Raw genomic sequence first — 22,843 nt, forward strand, 5'->3', positions numbered from 1 at the left:
TTGAGGTGCTTCCGGAACCGGAGATGGTTCTCCTCGAGTTTCAGGGAGGCAGGAAGGCTGTTCCAGAGGGAGGCCCCTGCCGCGGAGAGAGATCTACCCCCAGCTCGTTGCTTCGAGAAGCGGCTGACCCCGAGGGAGTTGGAGGCGGATGAGCGAACGGCTCGGAAAGGAAGATATTTGGGAAGAGAGAGTTGAAGGTATTTAGGACCCAGGCCCCAGAAGGCCTTGTGGACAATGCAGAGGGTTTTGAACTTTATCCTCGCAGCCACTGGGAGCCAGTGTAGAGATTTCAGTCCTGGAGAGATACGATCCCTGGGCTTGAGGCCAAGGACAAGTCTCGCAGTTCTGTTCTGGATGAGTTGCAGAGGGTGGAGAGTGACATTTCTTATGTAAAACCATGAGTATGTTATGGCACCAATGCTGAAATAATGTTTTATTGATTTTTTTTTCATTCGTAAAATCATTGCAACATCTGTTTATCAATTTTCATGACGTTCATAGATACTTTGCTCAACAAAAGATATTGCATGGGCATTTAATTGCATGTCAGGAATCTAAAGAGCTCCATCCATTAAACTCAACGTATAATAACCTTCTATCTATCCCCCTTTCCCAGAGTTATACATGCAATTGACATATACCAGTGGAACAACTGGTTAGCCATGTACCTCTTTAGAAACGATATTATGCAATGATAAATTAGCTCATATAGCACACCGACACCACCCAGTTCGTAGCTTAGCATACACATCCAACCTCACATCAGCAATAGACATTTGCGAATATTTCTAGCAAACAAAAGTGGGTCGCCAAGTTTTTTTTAATAAAATGATGATTTTCAATTTATCTCAGTTACAAGTGAGGGAGTTCCATCTGCACTGTGTGGGGTTAAATGACAGCCTCACATGACATGAACTGAAACTCCAAGCAGGCCTCTGCTGCGAGAGACATCGCATTGAATGGCCAGGCACACTAAATAAAATAACAGGCCTAAAAGAAACCGTAATACAGTGAAAGGGCCTGGTGAGGAAACCCATGTGCCTTGCTGAAGAGGACACAAGGAATAGTTGATTAAGGAAAGTGTGTGTCTTTCTGCAGTTGAAATCCAGAGAATGCTGAAAAGATATATAATCAGAGTGCAGATTGGAAAGGCACATCACATTGCTGACTGGGAGATCAATGCAGCATTTTCACTGAAACTGCTACACATTGAAATGCTGTGTACACTGGAAATTTGGGGAAGCTGGGCCTTGCATGTGAGAGTTAAGGCCAAGTAACATTTTTATTTAAAGCAACATAAGGCCCACCTTCCAACACAGAAGCCAGTAATTAAAGTTTGCAACATTAATAAAAATGGTTGTGTGCAAATCAAGGAACTGAAATGTTCTGAAGTGTGTGTATTTTGCAACTGTAAAGGAACACATGGAGAAAAGTGTTCAGCTGCCAAATGAACATTACAAGAAAGGCTTCATGCTTAAAGATATTGTGACAAGTACAGAATTCTGGTAAGTGTGGCCTGCCTTAATGGTGTTCAAAACAAACTTCCCCCATTGCCAGATCTGTTTTCTCTTAAGGCTCATTTCTCTGCAGGGCAAATGGCCTACCCAGTGTGTAACTGAAATGTATGTAGAAGCTTATTAACGGGGGCTGCAATCAAGGTAAGTTGAACTCGGAAAAATGCAAGAATAAATAAGGTTTTAAGATCAAAATGGTGGTCAACTTTAGATAACAGGACAGAATGCCAAATGTCATTATGGCCTCATACCACCGCAGGGCCAGCCTGGCCCATTTTCTGCAGTGGGAGATGTGTGACTGATGCATCCCAATTATTTACGGCCAGCAACCCATTAATTTCAAAGTACACAAGTCCATAGGATTTATTGCAGACAATGTCAACAATCCTGCCTAACAAGCGATGTGTCACATGGCTTCAAGGAAATAGAAACCAGCAGAGCTGGGCTGTTTTTCAAGAAGTGAGATAAAACATATATGTTAATGTGGCCATAGGCTTACATTGGCCATGTGATTTTATTTAGCAATTGATGAACGGTTATAGTTCAAATTGTGGAAGATGTCATTTAACAGCTAACTTCAAGGTGATTCTGTGAAGATGATTTGCATAAAAGTTGGAATTTCAGAACTCTGTACCTAGCCAAAAGGTAATCCCAGCTCCCCAGAAGGTGAGAAGAAGCTTAACCCTGGGACAATGTCACATAATTGGTGGTCAAGTTTGATCATAATCATTTTCATGTAATTGAGAAAAAACACCAATTGTGCAGGCAACATGGTGCGAGCATGAGAGGCGTCTGGATAGATTTGTCTCGCTGAGAGGCTCACACAAATATATACATTATGATTATTTGTCAAATAAAGATAGTTACCATGTGGGGACCTTTTTAGGTGAAACCTTGCAAAGTAACATGATAAAATGTCATTCTAGACAGTGGGTTTGCCTCCTCCCCTGCTTATTTTTATTGTTTAAATGTCACCACCCCGGAACCAATCTGTTGGATGGGAGTGGACTTCTAGGTTGGGGAGATGAGTGAAGGGCCAATCAAATGTGCAAGATTTCTTGCAGGGGACTATCCAATATTGAAATCTTGATTGTATCATTACTGGTATATAAAGTGGATGCACTATGAGAGAGAGGGCAGCAACCAAGAAATAACCAAAGGAGAATGACTGGAATTTCATCTGGGAGCAATATTCGAAGAGTGCAGGATTTCTATTGCTGGCGAGACCAGAAAGCAGAGGCTGTGATTCTTCACTGGAGCTGGGAAGAGAGAAGTGCTGGGGATACAATTGCCTTAAGTGCTGGCTAGAATCCTTGCTTTCCCTACAAGCCAAGCTCTGCTCAGTCGCTGAGTGCCAAGTCCAGAGATTTTCCAAAGTAGATTGTCCAACAAAAGATCAGCATGGGGATCCCTTTAATTAATCCATTCCCTTTCATTGGTGGGTTCTTTTCCATTAGGGGGGAAGGAAAACCGTGTAGATCCTTACTATATTTGACTTAATTTTAATGTTATTAATTCCCCTTTTGGCAAAACACCACGGGGTGATTTTTGTTAACATTTGAAATTAACAAAGCCCAGTGTACGCTGAAAACTACATAATAATGTAATTTGGTAATCGCATTTTTACTGTTGACCCCTGACTTCAAGGAAGAGGGGTGTCCTTGTCCCTTAACTATAAAAATCCCTAAACTAACCACCTCCCCCCAACACAAGCCTTTAAGCGGAGGCGGGTCTGAAAATCCTAAATTCCTAATAATTCCCATTTTTCTGTTCAACTTCCCCAACACAGGCCTAATAGTGAGGGGGGTAAGGGGTGGGGGAGGGGGGTCTGAAAAACAAACTTCTAAACTGTCCACAATCCCTAAGCCTGGCCTTTGAACAGAAGAGTGCTGCATGTAATTGATGCTTTGTTTTTGGGCGGGGGAGAAGTGCTTTGCAAAAGCAAGACCTCATGTATCCAACAATGACCAATTGATGTAGGTCTTGCTTTAAAGTCACCCCGTGTTTACATCGAAGCAAACTCGTGTGAAATAAAATTGCCATATGCAATTGTACAAATGTGAAAACCAAACTGCTAGCCTTTTTTTTTTAAGCACTCAGGAAAATCAAAATTGCACAGCACTGCATATATACATTGATTTTGTTCATTGACCAGTGTTGATAACTCCTTAAATTGAAACCTGCATAAAATAAAGCATTGAGATTTGTGTTTTCCAAACCAACTCGTGTGATTTATGTAAAAAAAAAAAGTTTAATTGGGAGCCACACAGAAGATGGCGTGTGTAGTTTTAGTGTGATCTCCATTACCTATAATTTAAATAAATATAAATATATTTTCTGGACACCGGCCTGGTTCTTGGCTCATTGGTGGCACAGAGGGATGGATCCAAGCGGAATGATACGAGTCTGAAATAGGGCTGAACAAAAACTCCATTAAAAGGTTTGTTGTGCGACTCCTTGATTGGGGAGGGAAGGAACTCCGTGTTGAGGGTGGCCTTTCAAACCGTTAAAACTGTGAAATTATGGTAAATACACCGTCACTGAATCTGCTCTTCATTTTGGGGACAAAACACACAAGCGAAGATGCGATTGCATGGTGCTCTGTGGAGTATACTGTGTACGTTTTTAATGAATAAAGCAGGATCCCGTTTGGTGCCATAGTCCATGAAACATCAAATTGACCAGACTCTCCAAAGGCAACCTATGGAAGGCTCTCAAAGCTGTAGTGACATGGTCCAACTTGAGCCATTTAATCACAAACGAGCAGCCACTTTCTGCAACCTCAGAGGTCAGTCCATCAGTCTTTGGGGGGCTGTTGCAATAGTCCAAGGTTGGGAACACTAATGCTATATTTATCTGGACTAAAATGGGAAAACCTGGAAAGATGGGACTCAGTCATAATGTACAAACACCTTTGAGGACTCTGCACTAAACATGGGGTTCTATAAACATATCAGAAACTATGATATGCATATTTATAACCACACCTGTTGGTTGAGGGCGTATTTCCAAATCAGGAGGGACATGACAAATGGGCCAAGAAAGAATTGACTGTTGAACACGCCACCACCACCGTGCAGGCCTCATTACGAGTTTGGAGGTGTTAGCAGTGCCAATTTCTTCAAAGTGAAACCCTATTACTACCAATGATAACTGTGGAATTTCCACTAAGTAATGGGTTGTGGTTAGATGCCCTTGTGAAGTGCCAGAAGACTTAATTGAATTGCTTCTGCAGGTACTGCACCTTTTTATTGTGGCAATACCTCAATGTAGTTGCTTCAGTCATGAACTCATAATGAGATTGCAACTCAATCAGGAAGACTAATAAAAACCTGGAGGTAATTCCATTGGCTCCATTTTTTTCAGTTACCAAAATTATGAGGTCCAATGACAGTTGTGTTAAGAATGGGTGACCACGCCGTCCAAGTTGCAGACCCAAGACTCTGCAATTAACTTCTACTTGCTACTCACTATGTACAATCACCCCTTCCTTGGAAAAAAGCTCAATACATATTGTCTCAGACTCCCAACACTAGCCCCAAGTGATGGCCTTATCCACGTATTTGACATAACTAAAAAAAGATACCAACTCACTCATAAAAAGAAACACAGCTGCATTGTCAGATGTCACATTTGCTTCCTCATACAACACGGAAGAGTAAAAAAAGCAATCTGAAAATATAAACTAAAAAATACAATTCTATTCAGTAAATGTATTAAGCCCTGCTAACTCACGCATGGAACACATTTTGAATAAAAGCAAACATCTAATTTTATTTGCAGCCTTACTTTTATTTACAATTTTAAGTCTTCAGGTAAGAAAAATATTTTCAGTTACAATAATGTCCTTTAAGGAGAACAAACATTTCCTTAAACAATCCGTAGTTACAGTTTTCTGTGGACAAGTGACAGAGTGCATTCTACAAATGGGCTTGCAGATTCAGAGTGCCATCATAGCCTGTGTAATACCCAGCCATTACAACCAAGAAGACATGGTGCTTCAGACAATCCCATCTGTTTGGAAACAAGCATACATTTACAGTACATACATACAGAAAGCAAAATAGACAGCAAAAAAGTTTGAGTGCATTTAAGTGTTCATTAAAGAAGTTCTGCATTGCTGGATGTGCAGAGTACATCAAATAAAAAGACAGCAATAGCAAATATGCTTCATGTAGACTATTTCAACACTGCTCCCTTAAAGAGCATTTTTTAAACAAAACACCCTCCTTAATCCACCAACGGAAACTCAAGCTCACAGATGAGCGGCCTCAAAAATATTTTGAAGTTGGTTCTCCGTTGTGCGGTATATACGTTACAAGTCAGCGAGTGAATGCTTTTTGGTTTTCCCCAAGAGATCGCCGTAGCTGTGATTATCTTCTGTTCATAAATAAATCAAAAAGAAAACATAGTACAGTCAAATAAAAGTAAATACAAGGTATTGCCAATGGAATATAGATAACCAAACCATACTTCTGTAGACCACACATGCATTATACGCTTATATATCGGAATCTGACGCGGTAGCAAGCCCCTCTTCTGTGATTTCCAGCCGTGGGTCCTGAGTCACACTGGCTTCACATGGGACTTGGTTGTCTAATGGCTGGGGAAAACAAAGGCAAATATTATCTCCTTAGAGTAAAAGAAATCCACAGTTTAGTCAACTTTCTTTGGTGAAATGCCTCGGTTAAACCGGTATTGCAAACTATTGAAGGATTTAAAAGCCACAATGCACAGTTTTGATAAACATCATGCCACATACACGTCTTTTTGCATGGCAAGTGAGACATACCCAGAATCCTGGTAGCTTAACAGGAAACCAGTGCAGACATATTGCAGCTTTGCTACATATTATATACAACATATTACATATATATCAGATGATATGAATGAGTGCTTATATTTGGAAAGCCATGGAATTGGATTACGTATCCGTTTTTAAACTTTGTAGGCTCTCTTTGCATTTTGTCCTTTAATGAAATTTTCCATTTCCCACACTGCAAATAATGTTGAAAGTGGTATGCTCCAAAAGCTCGAAGAGTGAAGCACGGTTGGCACATATACATATAACTGCACATGCACGATTACTGCTTCCTCCATTATAAAATGTAAATTCCTCACATCAGGTTGTGTTATGCTATTTGGCCTTTGTATAGTGCCCAATACCATTGGTATAGCCTCGAAATGCTGTGGGGTGAACGACCTTGGAGGGCCAAAGTCTGAGGTATGAGAATTGAAAGCAGGATTTTTACAATGCGTGTGCATTTTAGGTAGCACAAAGGTAGGTAGGGGTGGCTTAGTCCCTGCTGGTGACCCACGGAGATCTGGCTAGTGGATGGGTCAGGAGGGTAGGCGAGTCAAGGCGACTGATTATGTGCCCAGCTGGAATTTGTGTCATGGACTCAGCTGGCATAGGTGATGTGCGTTATGTAGTCGAGTAGTCGAGTAGTGAATTGCTGCAGAAGTGTGCAGGTGAATGGTCGTGCTCCGGGAGTGATAGGGCTACGTTCCACTGAGATCCAATGCTATACGTAACAGAGGGTCCATATAGGCTTCGCAATGCAAGCCTACAACACCATCCCCGTGTGAAAATCTGTAAGGCAGTGGCACCAGAGAGCAGCAAGTCTTGCAGTGCAAGCCTGCAACACTGTTCCTTTTGGCAGAGCCTTCAACGTTTCTAAGTTTGGCCAGGGTTGGTCCTCCACCATCAGAGTCCACGTCTTAAAAGCAAACCAAGATGGTAAAGCTAGTGGGCATTTTCTGATAAATACCAAATTTGGCATACATATACTCTGATAGAGTTGAACTAGTTACTTTCTTACCTGGTAACGTTCTTTCGATGGGATGGTCCGACGACGTATTCCATATCTATGACATGTAATCACCACAGCTGTGCTGCTTCGGAAACTTTTTTCGGCGTCTGCGTCCTGCGTCGATGCGCCGTCGTCGAGGACCTCGTCCGACGTCATCCGATGTGATAAGTAGGACGCACTACGCCCATAGCCTCAATTGTAGTTTTTTCCCCCAGAACGTGTGACATTATTCAACTGCCAGTCAGACACAAAGCCTTGCGGAACGTAAGCTGCAATCGCAAAAGAAATTCTGCAGCGGGGAAGGCAGGGCGGGAGCGATATGGAATAAGTCGTCGGACCATCCCATCGAAAGAACGTTACCAGGTAAGAAAGTAACTTGTTCTTCGAGGGGATTGGATCCTCCGACGTATTTCATATCTATGACAGACTCCAAAAGCAGTCCCAGAGCAAGGAGGAGGGAAATAATTTAGAATAGCCAATCAAATAGCAGAGCAAAGGACCGCCTTGCCAAAGGCCAGATCCTGTGCTCGAATGGAATCGAGGGAATAGTGACATACAAATGTATGTACTGAAGCCCAGGTGGCTGCATCACAGATGTTGCGAATAGGAACACCCCTCTGCAGGGCAGTAGATGCAGCCATACCCCTGGTAGAATGGGCCCGCAAGCCAGCCGGTGGGTCCTTACCCGCCAAGCGGTAACACTCCGAGATGGCCAAAATAATCCAGCGAGACAAAGACTGTTTCGTCACAGCTTGCCCCAAACGCTTTCCAGCGTAACCAATAAAGAGTTGATCGTCCACTCTGACCCGGGACATGTGTGAAACATAAAAGCTTAAAGCTCTCCTAGGATCAAGCCTATGGAGCCTCTCCTCTTCCTTACCAGGATGCGAAGGAGGATAGAATGCCGGAAGAACAACCTTCTGGGACAAATGAAATTCCGTCACTACCTTCGGAAGAAAAGAAGGACGAACTCTAAGGACAACCCTGTCCTTGTGAAATACAGTGAAGGGTGGCTTAACTGAAAGTGCCTGTAACTCACTCACTCTGCGAGCGGAAGTAACTGCAACTAAAAACAGTTTTCAGAGTTAACAGCCTCAAAGGGCAAGAATGTAAAGGCTCAAACGGAGCACCCATAAGAAACTTAAGAACAAGGTTTAAATCCCAACCGGGCACCAGGAAAGGTGACGGAGGGAGCACATTAGCGAGCCCTTTCAGAAACTGTGAAATTAAAGGGATTTTAAAGTAAGAACACTCTTCAGACGAGCGCTTAAAGATGGACAGCGCCGCCAGGTAACCTTTAATGGTACCCACTTGCAAGCCCCTGTGGGCCAAAGAAAGTAAAAAGGACAGAACCATGGGGATGTCACATGCAAAAGGATCCACATTCTGAACTCTGCACCAGTCACAGAACTTACGCCAACGGTACAGAGACTTTGTTGCTGGCCTTCGGGCCGAAAGCAACACCTCCATCACGTCTTCAGGTAGGTCCCAATACTTATACCTCAACCTTTCAGAAGCCAAGCGTGAAGGTTGAGGGATCTGACCTCTGGATGGAGAACCTGACCCCCTCCCGTGAGAGCAGATCGTCTCGGTAGGGAAGACGATGTGGAGAGCAGATGGACAAGTCGAGAAGGTCCGGGTACCACGTCCTCCGAGCCCATGCTGGAGCAATGAGGATCATCCGGGAACCGAACTTACGTAACCTCCGCAGCACTTGCGGGATGACGGGGACTGGAGGAAACGCATACAGCAGCGGGAATGACCACTCCACCACGAACGCGTCTCCTAAGGCCCCTTTTGGAGGAAATTCCCGCGAGCAAAACTTTTCGCACTTCCGGTTGACACTGGAGGCGAAGAGATCCACTTGAGGGGTCCCCCAAAGGGCGAAGATCTCCAGGAGAATCTCCTGAGCCAACTCCCACTCGTGAGAGATCGCGCTCTGCCTGCTCAGAGCATCCGCCGTCACGTTTTCGTCTCCGGCCAGATGAACTGCCGAGATCGAAACTTCCTGCTGGATGGCCCAGAACTCGAGCTGCATCGCCTCCCTGCACAGAGGAAGTGACCCTGCCCCCCCCCTTTTTGTTGAGGTAGTGCATGGCCGCTGTGTTGTCCGTCAGGATCAGGACACTCTTTCCTCGCACAGTCGGCAGAAAAGCCTTCAGGGCTAGCCTGAGGGCCCTCAGCTCCAACAGATTGATATAGAGTCTGGACTCCGACGGGGACCAACGACCGCTGACTGTCAGCCCGTTGGCATGAGCTCCCCATCCCGTGAGGGATGCATCCGTCACGATCGTCACCTCTGGCCAGGGAAGCCAAAATGGAGCCCCCTTCATCAAGTTGCCTTCGACGGCCCACCACAGAAGGTCCCGGGCGACTGAGGGCGGCACCTGAACCGGGTCCGACATCCTGCCGGAGGACTGCGATCATTGCGTCTTGAGTGCCCACTGCAAAGATCTCATACGCAGGCGAGCCTCTGGCACCAGAAGAATGCAGGATGCCATGAGGCCGAGCAACCTCAAGAACTCGAACACTGGGAGCGTCTGGGCATGCTGAAACTTGTGCACCATCTGCTGAATGTGAAGAGCCCTCACCTGGGGAGGAAAACACTGCCCCAGGGAAGTGTCGAGCACTGCTCCGATGTACTGGAGCCGCTGTGTTGGCGTCAAATGGGACTTCTTTAAATTGAGGGAGAAGCCCAGCCTGTGAAGGGAGTGGCAGGTGACGGACAGATGATCCAGGAGAGATTGCTCGGGAGAGCTCCCCCTGATCAACCAATCGTCCAGGTAGGGGTAGACATGAATCCCCCCCTTGCCTGAGATGCGCTGCCACCACCAACACCATGAGCTTGGTGAAAACCCTCAGGGCGGAGGTCAATCCGAACGGCAGGACCCGAAACTGAAAGTGCGAGTCGCCAACCGCGAACCTCAGGTACTTCTTGTGCTTGGGATGGATCGGCACTTGGAAGTAAGCATCCTTGAGGTCGAGTGACACCAACCAGTCCTGAAGCTGAAGGGCCTGAAGGACTTGAGAGAGAGTAACCATCTTGAACTTGTCCTTCCTGAGGAGTTTGTTCAAACCGCGCAAGTCCATGATGGGTCTCAATCCCCCGTCTTTCTTCGAAATCAAAAAATAAGGGGAATACCATCCCTTGTTCCTCTCCGCTACAGGCACCAGTTCTATGGCGCCTTTCTCCAGCAGGGCTTGAATTTCCTGTGCAAGGATCGGATCCGGACTCTGCAAAGAGAGGTTCCCCGGTGGATTGTCGCGAGGCCTGTGCCGAAAGTGAAGACAGTAGCCGTGGGTTATGATCTCCAGAACCCACACATCTGAAGTAATGGGTTGCCACTCTACAAGATGCTGCGCCAGCCTTCCCCCAACCGGCGAACCATGGGACATGGCCTCATGACTGAGTGGGAGCGGCTGCGGCGTTACCTGGGGGCAAAGAGGCAACTGCCCGAGCGGCCTTGGCACCACGGGTACCTTGTCGTACACCTCTGGTACCCCTGCGTTGGTCTCTTTGACTGCCAGCTCCTCTCGCTTTACTGAAGGACGAGTAATAGCGAAAGGAACCACACCTCCACTGCTGTCCCCTAGGACGAAAAGGCGGAGGTTGGCGAACTGCAGCGCCCAACGACTTCGCTGCAGCTTTTGAGGTCTGCAACCTCTCAAGGCTGTCAGCCTTGCTGCCAAAAAGGTGTTCACCATCAAAGGGCATGTTGAGGAGCCGGGACTGCACATCAGGAGCAAACCCCGACTTCCGCAACGACGCAAACCTGCGTATCACGGTGCTCGCCGCCATGGACCTACTGACGCATTCAGCTAAGTCCAAACCCGACTGAACGGACTCACACATGGCATCCTTACCATCCTGGACCATAACAAGGAAACCATCCCGTTCGTCCCCTTCGGGAATATGTTCAGCCGCTAACGCAACACAGTTCCACAGAGTGTGTGTGAAAGGAGACAAGACACAAATGGAGTTGGTCACCTGAAGAGCCATACCACCAGAAGAAAACACTTTCTTCGCCCAGCCATCAAAACGTTTGTCGTCCCTATCAGGAGGGATGGTAGGGTACGACGCCTGCTTTGCCGGGGCCGCCTGCACCACCAAACTCTCCGGAGTGGGATGCCTGGTCAAGTAGCAGGGGTCGCTACTGGCTGGACGGTATTTTCGCGACAAGGATCTGCCCGCCGCCGGGAGACTCTCCGGAGCAGTCCAAGCCGCCGCCACCCTTCTCTGTAAAGCCATATGGAACGCCAGTACCGGGTCAGTTGGGGGACCAGCATCAAGGATGTCCGTTAGATCATCCTGCACAAACTCCCCTGGGGGAGCAGACCATCCCAAGTACTCAAAAACCCTAGCCATAAGGCGCCGGTACGAGGAATCGGCATGAGAGCCAGGCTCGGGCCTACAAAACTCCACCTCCTGAGGAGGCTACGGGCGTCGTGCGTCCTACTTATCACATCGGATGATGTCGGAGGAGGTCCTCGACGACGGCGCATCGACGTCCTCGACGCAGGACGCAGACGCCGAAAAAAGTTTCCGAAGCAGCACAGCTGTGGTGATTACATGTCATAGATATGGAATACGTCGGAGGACTCAATCCCCTCGAAATATAGATATCGCCAACCAGGGCTGTGATGTTCTGCTCTTGTTTAAAGAATATTTTAGGGCAATCTGATAAAAATATATTCATGCATTAATAAACTGAAGATATGGGATCCACATTGCATTCCACAAATGGTTTATGATCATATTGCTAAAATTCGAATATGTGTTTTATATTAGGTTATGATCAACTAGGCCTAGCCATAAATCCAAAACAAACTACTTTAACAGACGCCTTTAGAATAAAAACATCACTTAAACCAAGTTGCACTGCTCCACGTCTACGTACACATTATGAAGGCACTTAATGTTAGACCTCTTCATTGCAGCCGGCAATCAGGAAGGTCAGGTTTTTAAGCCAGATTTAGATATGAGCAACACTGTACTCATTATGTACAATTACACAAGAGCTTTCAAAACTAGCTATTTATTTAGCGCATGTAGTAGAGCGGCAAGGCTGCATGCTTAGGCGGTGTATGTGTGGTCTTGACAACAAACTTGCAGCTGAACTACAATTATCAAAATCTACTTTTGGTTTAAGAAAAAGAAACATCTGTAAAGGCTGAATGTGTGATTAAAACAGGTTTGCTTTCATGACAGTTATGTAGTCTATAGGAATCAAAGTCACAGTTGCTAATGTGCATTATAGTTCTGTATTAGATGTTCATTTCAATGGATTACAAACAGCAATGTAAATGCCAAAGTAAAGAAAGCAAACCCAGATATACAATGGCATTGTGCAACATTCCAGACATGCTGCTGTGCAAGTCACCAAAAAAGAAAAGGCCCAGCAAAACTATAGAAACAATACTTTGTTTAAAACCAACAGTAGCAGAGGCTTGCAACACAGTCAAGTGCAGACAGAAATAGGAAATGTTCGTCATTGGGAACTGAAGAGTAACTAGTGTCAGTGCCCAATAACTAGCCTGCTGCAATCCAGTTCACAGGATCGAACGGCTTGCCAAGAGTTTGTTCAGAGTACAACTAAATTCAACCTCTCCGACGAGGATACCACCTGGATCAAATCGCTCCTTGGCTAGTGTACATCCGAGACGGCAGACCCCCATGTACAATACAGTGTCCCCCCAGTATCCTGCATCTCCCTAACTCTCTACAACATGTACAAGACCTATTTGACCACCTTTCCCTACTCGACATACCATATACTAACATTGCAGATGACAAGCAAATACTCCCAAAAATCACTGGGAACCACAGCCTAGACTCAGCTAACACCAACCGAGTCTACAGCATTATTCCTACTTGGATGGCTGAACACCACCTTTGTCTCAACGATGACAAAACGGCCTCATTGTGGCCTCTCCCAGTCGGGTGAAACCACTGGACACTGCCTTTGCCTCCTTCGCCATAGACGGCAACCTGACACTTGCCTCCAGCCATGTAAAAACATTGGGCATCTGCTTTGATGCAGAACTTCTCATGCACAAGCACATTAACTCCCTGGCCTTCTTTGCAGCATACTCAACAAGGTTCATTAACTTAATCTGCACATTTCTCACATCAGACAACCGTCTCACTGTTGCCAGGGCCATCATTAGTAGAAAACTAGACTACTGTAACGTCCTCCTGTCTGGCACCTCAACCAAAAAAATTTACCAAACTGCAACTGATCCAAAATAATGCCTTAAGTGCTGCCTGGGGTTTGAAAAGCACCAACTACATCTCACAAGCCAGTCGCAACGCCCATTGGCTACCAGTCAAAGTCCAGATTGAATTTAAGATCCTATCTATCACACACCGCAATACTGCACCCCCTTTTTTTCACCCAGCGCATCTCAAGAAAAAATGTTCCTAGTTGTCTGCACTCATCTGCCCTTGCCTTATCTACTCCCCGATACAACAGAAAAGGAGCAGGTGGAGTGCGCTGCCCGGTTACTGCCCCAGCATTGTGGAACTCCCTCCCGCCTCTAATCCAAAATGAATCTTCTTGAGTTATTTGTTGAGTTTGAGGTCTAGTATGGGTTTCCAACCTCTTTACTTTCTTCGCCAGAAAATATCTGGTGTATACTTTGGTGCCCTGCGGGTGCGCTAGCACAACTTCATTGCCCCCCTTTTTTAGGATGACTCCACCTCTTGTAATAACAGGGGAAAGCGTTTTTCTGCCTTTGGGACAGGAGGGATGGGCAGCAATGGCCCAATGAACTCCAGGGTATGGCCCTGCTGAATGATGGATGATGGATAACACCCATTTGTCAGTGGAGATTTATTTCCACTGATCAACAAAGTTGGCAAGTCTCGGCCCCTGCTCCCCTCTCCCCCACCACCCCATTGGGGTGTGAAAGTGAGGGGTCAGAACCAAAGCCTGGTCAGGCCCAACTGCACAGACAAGCTTCATCAAAGATTACCAGTGGCGAGAACGGTCTATGGGGCTAGCACTGTCAATGCCAATGCTGGTCATCAAGTAGACATTGAAAAATAGTATCTTATTCGTAGAAATGTTAAATTACAATTATATTTGTAGAAATCGAAGAAATTATTTTTGAAGACTCCTTACACTAATGTGTGGTAAAAAAAATCTGAAGATGGCTGACAGGGGAGGAGCTAAGGGAGGTGTTCCTATTGGCTGTGGGCAGTATGACCCAAAATGTCTGATAGAGTACAAAAGTGACTGAAGGTTTTTTCAGTTTAACTTTAAACGGCTCTATGTTTCTGAGGATTCCTAGCCAGACGACGGGAATATTCACAGCAACTGAATCTATGAAACATCCGATGCTGGAGAAGGATCACTTACAGCATGGTGAGTATGCAGAAAAGCTGAACTAGTGCTAAAAACAGTGTCGACAGTGGCGGTGTGCTGAGGGGGTCACTATTATTGCGGGTAAGCAGGGATCCCGTTTAGTATCCGAGGAACGACATGGTGGTCTTAGGTTCAGGACAAATCCTGGGCGGGCCTGCGGAGGAGCAGAAATGTTGGCAGCTGCGGAGGTATGGAGCGGATAGTAGGTGTGCTGGAGCTATGGAAAAGGTGGATGAGGAACGGTGGCCCTAGGAGAAACCGATTGGGTTGGGTATTTAGACAAGGTTTCTGGTGTTGGTAGAGTAATTGGAGAAGTGGAGCCTGTGGAAGTTGAACACTTCTGCTGTTTTTAGTGGTGCTCTGGAGAAGCATATTGGTGTGGAGTGCGGCACTGCTCCTAAGAAGTACCAATGATGGTGGATGTGGAGAACTGGTGCACTGAATGCCTATGGGGAGGTGGCGTTTGTGCAAATCGGTTTGTAGAAATTCTGATGAGAATTAGTGAGGGTTTTCACTGGATTAGTGGTGTTGGGTGGCAAAGTGGTATGGAGAATAACGGCTTACATTTTGTTTCTTTCAACACAAAAAGGTATGTGAGGAAAAGCGGGCCCAGTAAATGATTCCAGCGTGAATATCAGAAGTCTCAAAATTAAGGCAAAAGGAATTTATCTACTAAGCGCACCCATTTTAATTGGGGAAAATCTCTAGCAAACCCTTTAAACTTGCTTGGAAATGGTTTTACTTATTCTGCAATGGAAACAGTGTATTTCACTTCAAGCACTGCCAACATTGTGGCACCAAATGCTGCAGAAAGGACGACTTCCATTAAACATCTCTTTAGGGTCATGCTCAACCCAAATCTACATTTGGGTCTTCCACCACGCATCTGCATCGCAGTGGCACAATCCTGTAAACATGATCCAACTAGCATCTGCTCTATGCTGCATATCCTTTCCTGTTAAGGGCAGCAAGGGTGGGGGGGGGGCACATTTCTGTAGGTTTTTCCGATTCATGGTTGTTTTGGTAGCCATTATTGGAAAAGTGTCACACGCATTGATTTTGTTTTCCCCAGGACTATAATAATGCAAAACCTTCAAGGGCTGATTCTACTAAATGCCTCACTTAGGTTGCTTCCGCAAACAAATCACTGACACTAATTTAAGTTAATGACTCGAAAACAGCATCTGCAATGCGTATGTGGTATTCAAACCCACCAGAGCAGACGGCAAGTTACTGTACTCAAAGCTGCCTAGCCAGTTATTTGGGGCGATTTTGTGCTGAAGGGCACTAATCAGAAGATACTATAATTGACCAACACAGCAACCAATTTCATGATGAACAGTAAATAAATTAGATGCAGCAATACGTTGGGTCAAGACTTAAATTGCATATTCATTAGAAGGTGACAGTCATATCCAGATACAGTCAATCATTGGCTTACATTTAAATTTTGTGTAGCAGCTGTTGCAGTACAGTTCGTTGTTTCGGATCCGGACTTCTGCTCCAGTCTGTGATCCTCCAAGGTCAGATTCACAAGCGACACACTGCGGGTGACAAGCACATTACAAAGCCAGAAATAGAAAGCGCAAGTGTCACTGGTTGCACAGTTGCAGGGACATATAGCCAGCAAGGTTTGCACCACGATTCCCAGCAGCAGACGAGGCGACATACCAGGATTAGTGGGTAAAAAGCTAAGACAAGCTGTGCACGAACAAAGCGGACTGGTTAATGATTGGCTGCAAGCTTGATTTGAGGCATACTTAAAAATCACGCGTGCTTCCCTACTTGCAGGTTCCATGCAACAGTACAGGGCGTAAGGAAGGTAGTTCTATAAATCACCCATTACTTTAACGTTTAGCGCTGCTGAGCATATATGTCCCCGGGCTGCCTATCAATCGTGAATCTAGCCTAGTTCTCTGTATTTGAACCACGTTATTCATCAGTGGTTTCAAACTCCACTCTAGACAGTCTTTCATAAAAGATTTTAAAGCTAAAGTTTTGAGCCTTATTTTTTTCTAGCTGTGTCTTCCATTTTGATAGAGCTGTCACTAGTGGCTGTTAGTAAGCCATTTCCTTTTAACCACTTCCTGTTTTGGTGGACTGGCATTTTTTTCCGTTTTCATGTTTAAGTAACCCATCACTGGGGGTAGGTGTGTTGCCACTGAGGAAAGATCAGCTACTGTCCGCTGGCACATCGCTCGTCGAACACTATACACCTTGCCCCGCCGAATCGGTATGCCTGTAAACTTCCCTCACTGTGGCAAGAGGGCCATCTGAAGAAACTGTTAAAGAAACAGTAAATATAAAAAACGGAAATTGCAACAATGGAAACAAATGCCATGCCATCACGTGTAAATCGTCACAAAGTAATAAAAAAAAAACATTTAAGATCCAAGTTTACAGAAAAATATTGGAGTGAGTGACCATGTAAGCTACAGTCCAGGTCATAAACCTGACTGGCCTTTTGTTGCGAGGGACTTTTCATTAGATAATGTGTGCGTTAATGACAATCCATTAAATGGTGTGGATTCCCCAAAAGCATACAATAATTTAAAGCACGACCCTTCAAGCAGTGTTCTCCAATCATTGTCGAAGTAAAATGGGCAACTGCGTTTTGCCCCTTATAACATTCCCCAAACTGAATTCACTAAAATAGAGCAACAGTCGAATTTACCCGAAGTGCCGTGAGCATGTGATTTATAACAAATCCTCATTACATGTTTCACATTTATGCAAATGTTCTGCATTTGATAATTTTCCACAAATCCCAATGAAAATGGAGTTTGTGCCTCATTATTCTGTTAGCCTCCCACACCAGTGTGACATGGTCCTTGTGTATGGTGTTCACAAATTAATTTCCCACGGTAGGATTGTCTGCCAATACATTCTTGTGGCCTGCCCATACAGAAGGAAAGCTAGCAACTTGCAGGCGATATTTTGTCTGGATGCAGGCCGTTACCGCTCCCTGGCAGTAGCCAGCCTGCACTGCACCCAGGAGCTGTCCGAATGCAAGTCCTGCCACCCGGGTAATGGCAGACGCCTGCATAAGATTGTGAATCACCCTAGCAGGGAAATGTATTCAACGAGCAGTCCCAAATGGAGGGAAGATGTTAAAAAAACAAAAGCAGAATTGCAATGATGACCGGATTTTAAAGCTATAGTTTTGTTTTACAAGTTCAGTTTAAATGTGTGTGTAACTAGTACTCATTGCTCAGACTTTCTGCGAACACAAAAAACTGGGAACCAGTTTCACCTAGTCAAACCCAACACTCGTGGCGGCTGATACTTCGATCAGTAGCCAATGAAGAACCAGGTTGTTGAGTGTGATCTGGCAATAGGAGAAAGGCTAAAGACTAGAATTGCTAGTTGTATTGGCGTTACTATACTGGTACCATTGTAACTTGCATGCTCTCCAGTTCCCAATTCTTAGCATATATTGCCAAGCAGAGTGAATTTGGCAACGGGAGATGGCATTTGCCTGACCTAGTTTCAATCAAGCAAGATGCAAAAAGAAAATATTCAATAAATCTGCCATCCACTCTCAACAACTAGCCTGTGTGCAGACTTTGCTTGAACACTGGCACAACGTCTGGAAAACCACAGATGTTCTCTTGGCTCGGATGCATTATGCATGAGTGCCCACTGGGAGAGGCTCTTCGTGAATAATTTATCAATGTAAAATAAAATCCAATCTGTGATGAGATCTTCGTTGTTTCCTTTCACAGAGTATTTTCAAGAAGGATAAATGATTAAGGACATGTCTTGGGGCTTCAATTCCGGCTCAGGTAAAAAATTGAGCACCATACCAAAACCCCAACTACGGAGAACCTCTGCACCTCAATTAAAGCCTGAGAAAAACATCTGAAATGATAATTAAGTATCCGCTGTCTCCGTAAATAATGGTTCACGGCCAGAAGGGCAAAGAACTTGAAGGGGAGTAACTCTGTTCTTAAGTGATAATCACAGAGACGATCAACATTCAGGTTTTATGAAGCAACAGAGGAGTCTTACCAAGAACCGTGGATGTGACTGTCTAATAGGGAGGGGCATGCAAGTAAGTGAGACTTCAAGGTCTTATTAGAACGCAACACGAGCTCCACAGGATTGTGTGTGGTTAATTACACTTCACTTTGTAGAACTAAGCACCTGTGTTGCTTCATGTTGTGCCAAAACAAGTATTATGCATTGGAATCATTTCAAGCCGAGTTAACATCCAATATGTTTACTGAAATACTAATATGGCTTGGCTTCTGGGTCTAAGTAACATATTACTGTGACTGAGTCAGTCACTGAAAACGTTGCAAAAAATGTGGATGTGATCAGACCAATATAAGAGATGGGTTCAAGCTCCAACCCAAAATGTACGCTGGTCGTTTCACCATCACAATGAAGCGTTTCAGGCAGACTTCTTTTCTTATCCAAACTTATAAAGCGCAGCGAACGCCCGGAGGCATCATGGCGCTAACAGCTGCAGAGGTAAAGGCCAACCAAGGGGTCCACGAGTGCTAGAAGAGAAACGTTTTCAGAGCCTGCAAAATGGCAGGTGAGCCTCAATGGCATGTAGACAGAGAGGAAGAGAATTCTAGGCTTTTGGTGCAGCCACCGAGAAAGCACGACCACCGACCCGAGCAAGTCTGGCCCTCGGAGGCTGAATCATTTTCAGAGATTGAGACAGAAGTAACCTACAGGGTTTGTAGGAGCAGAACTTCGTTTGAAGGAATTTTGCTCCTTTTTTTAATAAAAGGCTTTATGAACCAGACAGCGATTTGAATTTAACACGCTGCTCAACTGGGAGCCAGTGGAGCTGGCACAAAAACTCATGTGGGCACCAAACGGAGGGTAAAGTACTGCTCTAGCTGCCATGTTCTGTAACAACTGCACACGCGGAGCAGATGCCGCGATAGCTAAATAGAAGGCTTTACAATAATCAATATTACTATTTCCAAGGGAAGATGACATGGGAACATGGAATTTCAGTGGAATGCAGGGGAGAACTTTCCATAGCGTCGACAAATTAAAATGAGCCTTCTGAGAGGAGAGAGAAGCCAGATCGGCCATGGATAGCGAAGCCGAGATTTTAACACCTAGGTCCTTCACAGAAGAAGCAAGAAGGGGAAAAGGACCAAGGCTCTCAGGCCAGAGCTCAGGGGTCCAAAACAGAGAGGGCGAGGTTGTGTCACCACCAACAACTCAGTTTTCTCACCGTTCAATTTGAGCCAATTCAAGGCCATCCAATCGCCAACTGCCTTTAAGCAGCTCCTCAGACGACTAGCCGTCTGAGACTGAGTTAAGCCCAGCCGTACAATAATTTGCATATTGTCGACATAGGAATAGCATAGAAAACCATGTGCGTCGATTATGCCAAGAAGTGGCTGAATGTACATATTGAACAAGGTGGGAGACAATGAGGAGCCCTGAGGGACTCCACACAGCAGAGGAACCGAAGGAGAGCAGAAGGGAGGAAGGGACAAACTGAGACTGCCCCGCCGTTACATATTCTAGGACACAGTGTGAAGGCATTTCCCTTCATCACAGGTTTTCATGTGTTTTCAGTAACGTAGGATCTGCAATAAAATGCAAGCACCAACTAGGCACACCGTGACCAGATGGCGATCTCCCAAATAGGTGACACCGATCCTATGCACCTTTACTACAGCTAAATCACTAGACTCCTTGCTGGGCCATGCATTACGTAAAGACAGAACACACCAACAACTCTAATTGTGGAGCAATGAGAAGAACACCTGGAAAATAGAAATGCTTGAGATTTCAAGAAGAGGAAGTCTCCAAATAAAGGGCAAGAGTGAGGACCATAATGCATGAACAAACCAGTGTGAGGTGCAGGTTATGGTCCATTCTACTCAGCTGAAAACATAGGCATTGCATTGGTTGCACCTAGGAGTTGGACCTGGCCTTGAAGGATGCACTTATCGTACCAGCTGTCTACTGTTTCAGATTTTACTGTTTTGAAGAACCTCTATCACACTATGAGGCAGTGATAGTTGCAAGTAGTGGGCATCAGGCAGGCCCTCGGACGACCAAGTCATTTAGGAGCAGGAATCCATCTTGCTTGCATACGTCGACTTGCTTATTGCCTGTGCAGAAGCTACAGTGTTTCCTTCACAGCACAAAATTGGATCTACAATCCACAATATAAACTTAAGTTACTTGTCAATTAATGACAAAAAAGGCTGAGAGCTTTCAATTTTAGCTGACGTACCTGCTTCTCTACCCACATATTTGTTCATAGAACAGCCTCTTATCTCCCGGGAAGACACATTTGCTTTAATTGTAGGAAATTTAGTACAGTATTTGAAGATTTTGGAAAGCTAAAAATCCCTATCAACAATGACCTCAACGTTAGCGTATGGTGTGCATTAATGATCTAACAGAGCACCTTTACATGAATCAGTTTACTGTTGTAGGCCAACTTAATATGTACATTTAAAGGAGCCAATTACATATCAGTAATCAAATAAAAATGTTGATTACCATACGAATAGCTACAAAGAGGCAAGTGCCTGTATACTGGACAAAATCAACACTGCTACATGGAATCAAGCATGAGAAATATGGAAAATGTTAGTAAGCCCGCAACCAGGTTTCTGTATAGCCATGCGATTTGGAGGGAAGATGCTTCAAGGTTCTCTTCCCAACTCTCACCTTAAAACATTGTATATGATAACAAAGACCAAGAGATTCGATGATCATGGCAGCTCCTTTGCCCAGATTGTTATTACAATATGAGCACAGTTTCTTTCCACTCACAGACCTAGACACAAAACGAAAATGTGACTGGATGTCAAAGAGCTTAACAACCTAGAAAACAAAATTGTGAACCCCGACAAAGAAAAATATATATAGCATATGTTACTTACCAGGATCATATTTTTGATGCTTGTATCTGCTTAGATTCACATGCTTTGCATTGGCCGACATCTAGTGGTAGGTTATACATTTTTGCAACCATTTCCGAAGTTCGACAAGGGACGCCTACTGGGTGTGTTTATAATATCCCTAGTGTGAGGTCTACTGTGCCCATGATTTGTTTCTGACATGAGCGAGTGTAGAGTGTAAGCGTGGATACGAGGTAAGTTATGATGACGTGTGAAAAACGTCCAACTTTCAACTCCAAGAGGGGAGGCACATGTGGATCTAAGCAGATGCAAGCATCAGAAATACAATTATGGTAGGTAATGTATACCTTCCGAGGCTTGTGGATCTGCTTAGAATCACTTGCTTTGCAAAGATTAGAGAGCAGTACATGGAGAAGGAGGAAGGCTGTTTGAAGCTAGCACTGCAAACAGATGTTGTAACACTGCTTGGTCCACTTGGGTATCACCTTTAGAATGTGTGTCTAAACAGTAATGTAGGGTGAAAGTGTGAACTGAAATCCAAGTGGCAGACTTGCAAATGGCACCTAGAGGTAGGTTTGCTATGAAGGCTAATGTTACTGCAGTGCCTCGAGTCGAGTGTGTTCTGGGCCTAAAGGGCAATGTTCTCTTGGCAAGAGAGTATTAGAGTTGGATGCAGTTGAAAATACATTTAGAAATTGCTGCTTTAGAGATAGGGTCCCCTTCTGTTCCAGCAGCTAAAGATACAAAGAAATGATCCGTCTTCCTGACAGACTGTCTTTTGAAGGTAGAACATGACAGCTCTGCGAACATCCAGTGTATGTAAAGTTCCTTCTGCTGCGTTCGTTTGGTCCTGGAAAAATACAGGAAGCTCTATATTTTGATTGAGATGGAATTTGGGCGAGTAGCAAGGATGTGTGCGTAGCACTTCCTGGTCTTCGTGTACAACTAAGAAGGGGTCCTGTACTTGCAGAGCTTGCAGCTTGCCAACCCTTCTCATAGAGGTAACGGCTATGAGGAAGGCTGTCTTGTATGTCAGATGTTTAAGGCTGGTCTTGTGCATAAGCTTGAAGGCCCCCAGTAGCCCATGAGCCTTGTGAGTACAACATTGAGTTTCCCAGCCGCGAGGATCAAAGAAGGGGAGTACCTTTTTTAACCCCCTCCATGAAAGCCTTAACTAGGGGCACCTTCCACCACAGAATTGTATTCCGAGATGTGGTGTGAGCGGAAAAAGCTAGTAGCTCTACTTTGAGTGAGTTGAAGACTAATCAAGTCAAGTAGGTAGAGCGTGTAGT

The 22,843-nt window shown here is 45.0% G+C and overlaps 1 protein-coding gene across 13 annotated transcripts in view; it reads right to left on the bottom strand.

Moving 5' to 3' along the window:
* Positions 1 to 5,285: 5,285 nt before the first annotated feature.
* The window catches only part of LMO7 (LIM domain 7), an 824,605-nt gene continuing 807,047 nt past the window's right edge, over positions 5,286 to 22,843 (bottom strand). For 9 of the 13 annotated variants that reach the window (XM_069639149.1, XM_069639154.1, XM_069639153.1 and 6 more), the window contains 3 exons: positions 21,358 to 21,466; positions 16,136 to 16,238; positions 5,510 to 6,117 (listed from right to left, as the gene is read on the bottom strand). In XM_069639149.1, the coding sequence (XP_069495250.1) occupies positions 6,092 to 6,117; positions 16,136 to 16,238; positions 21,358 to 21,466 (238 nt within the window). In that variant the 3' untranslated portion in view covers positions 5,510 to 6,091. Of the gene's footprint in view, positions 6,118 to 16,135; positions 16,239 to 21,357; positions 21,467 to 22,843 lie in introns of all 13 variants that reach the window. The other 4 variants (XM_069639161.1, XM_069639156.1, XM_069639155.1 and 1 more) reach the window with 3 other exon arrangements.

The sequence above is a fragment of the Ambystoma mexicanum genome, chromosome 7q (genome assembly GCF_040938575.1).
Source record: "Ambystoma mexicanum isolate Mex_15411 chromosome 7q, UKY_AmexF1_1, whole genome shotgun sequence".
In the NCBI taxonomy this organism is placed as follows: domain Eukaryota; kingdom Metazoa; phylum Chordata; class Amphibia; order Caudata; family Ambystomatidae; genus Ambystoma; species Ambystoma mexicanum.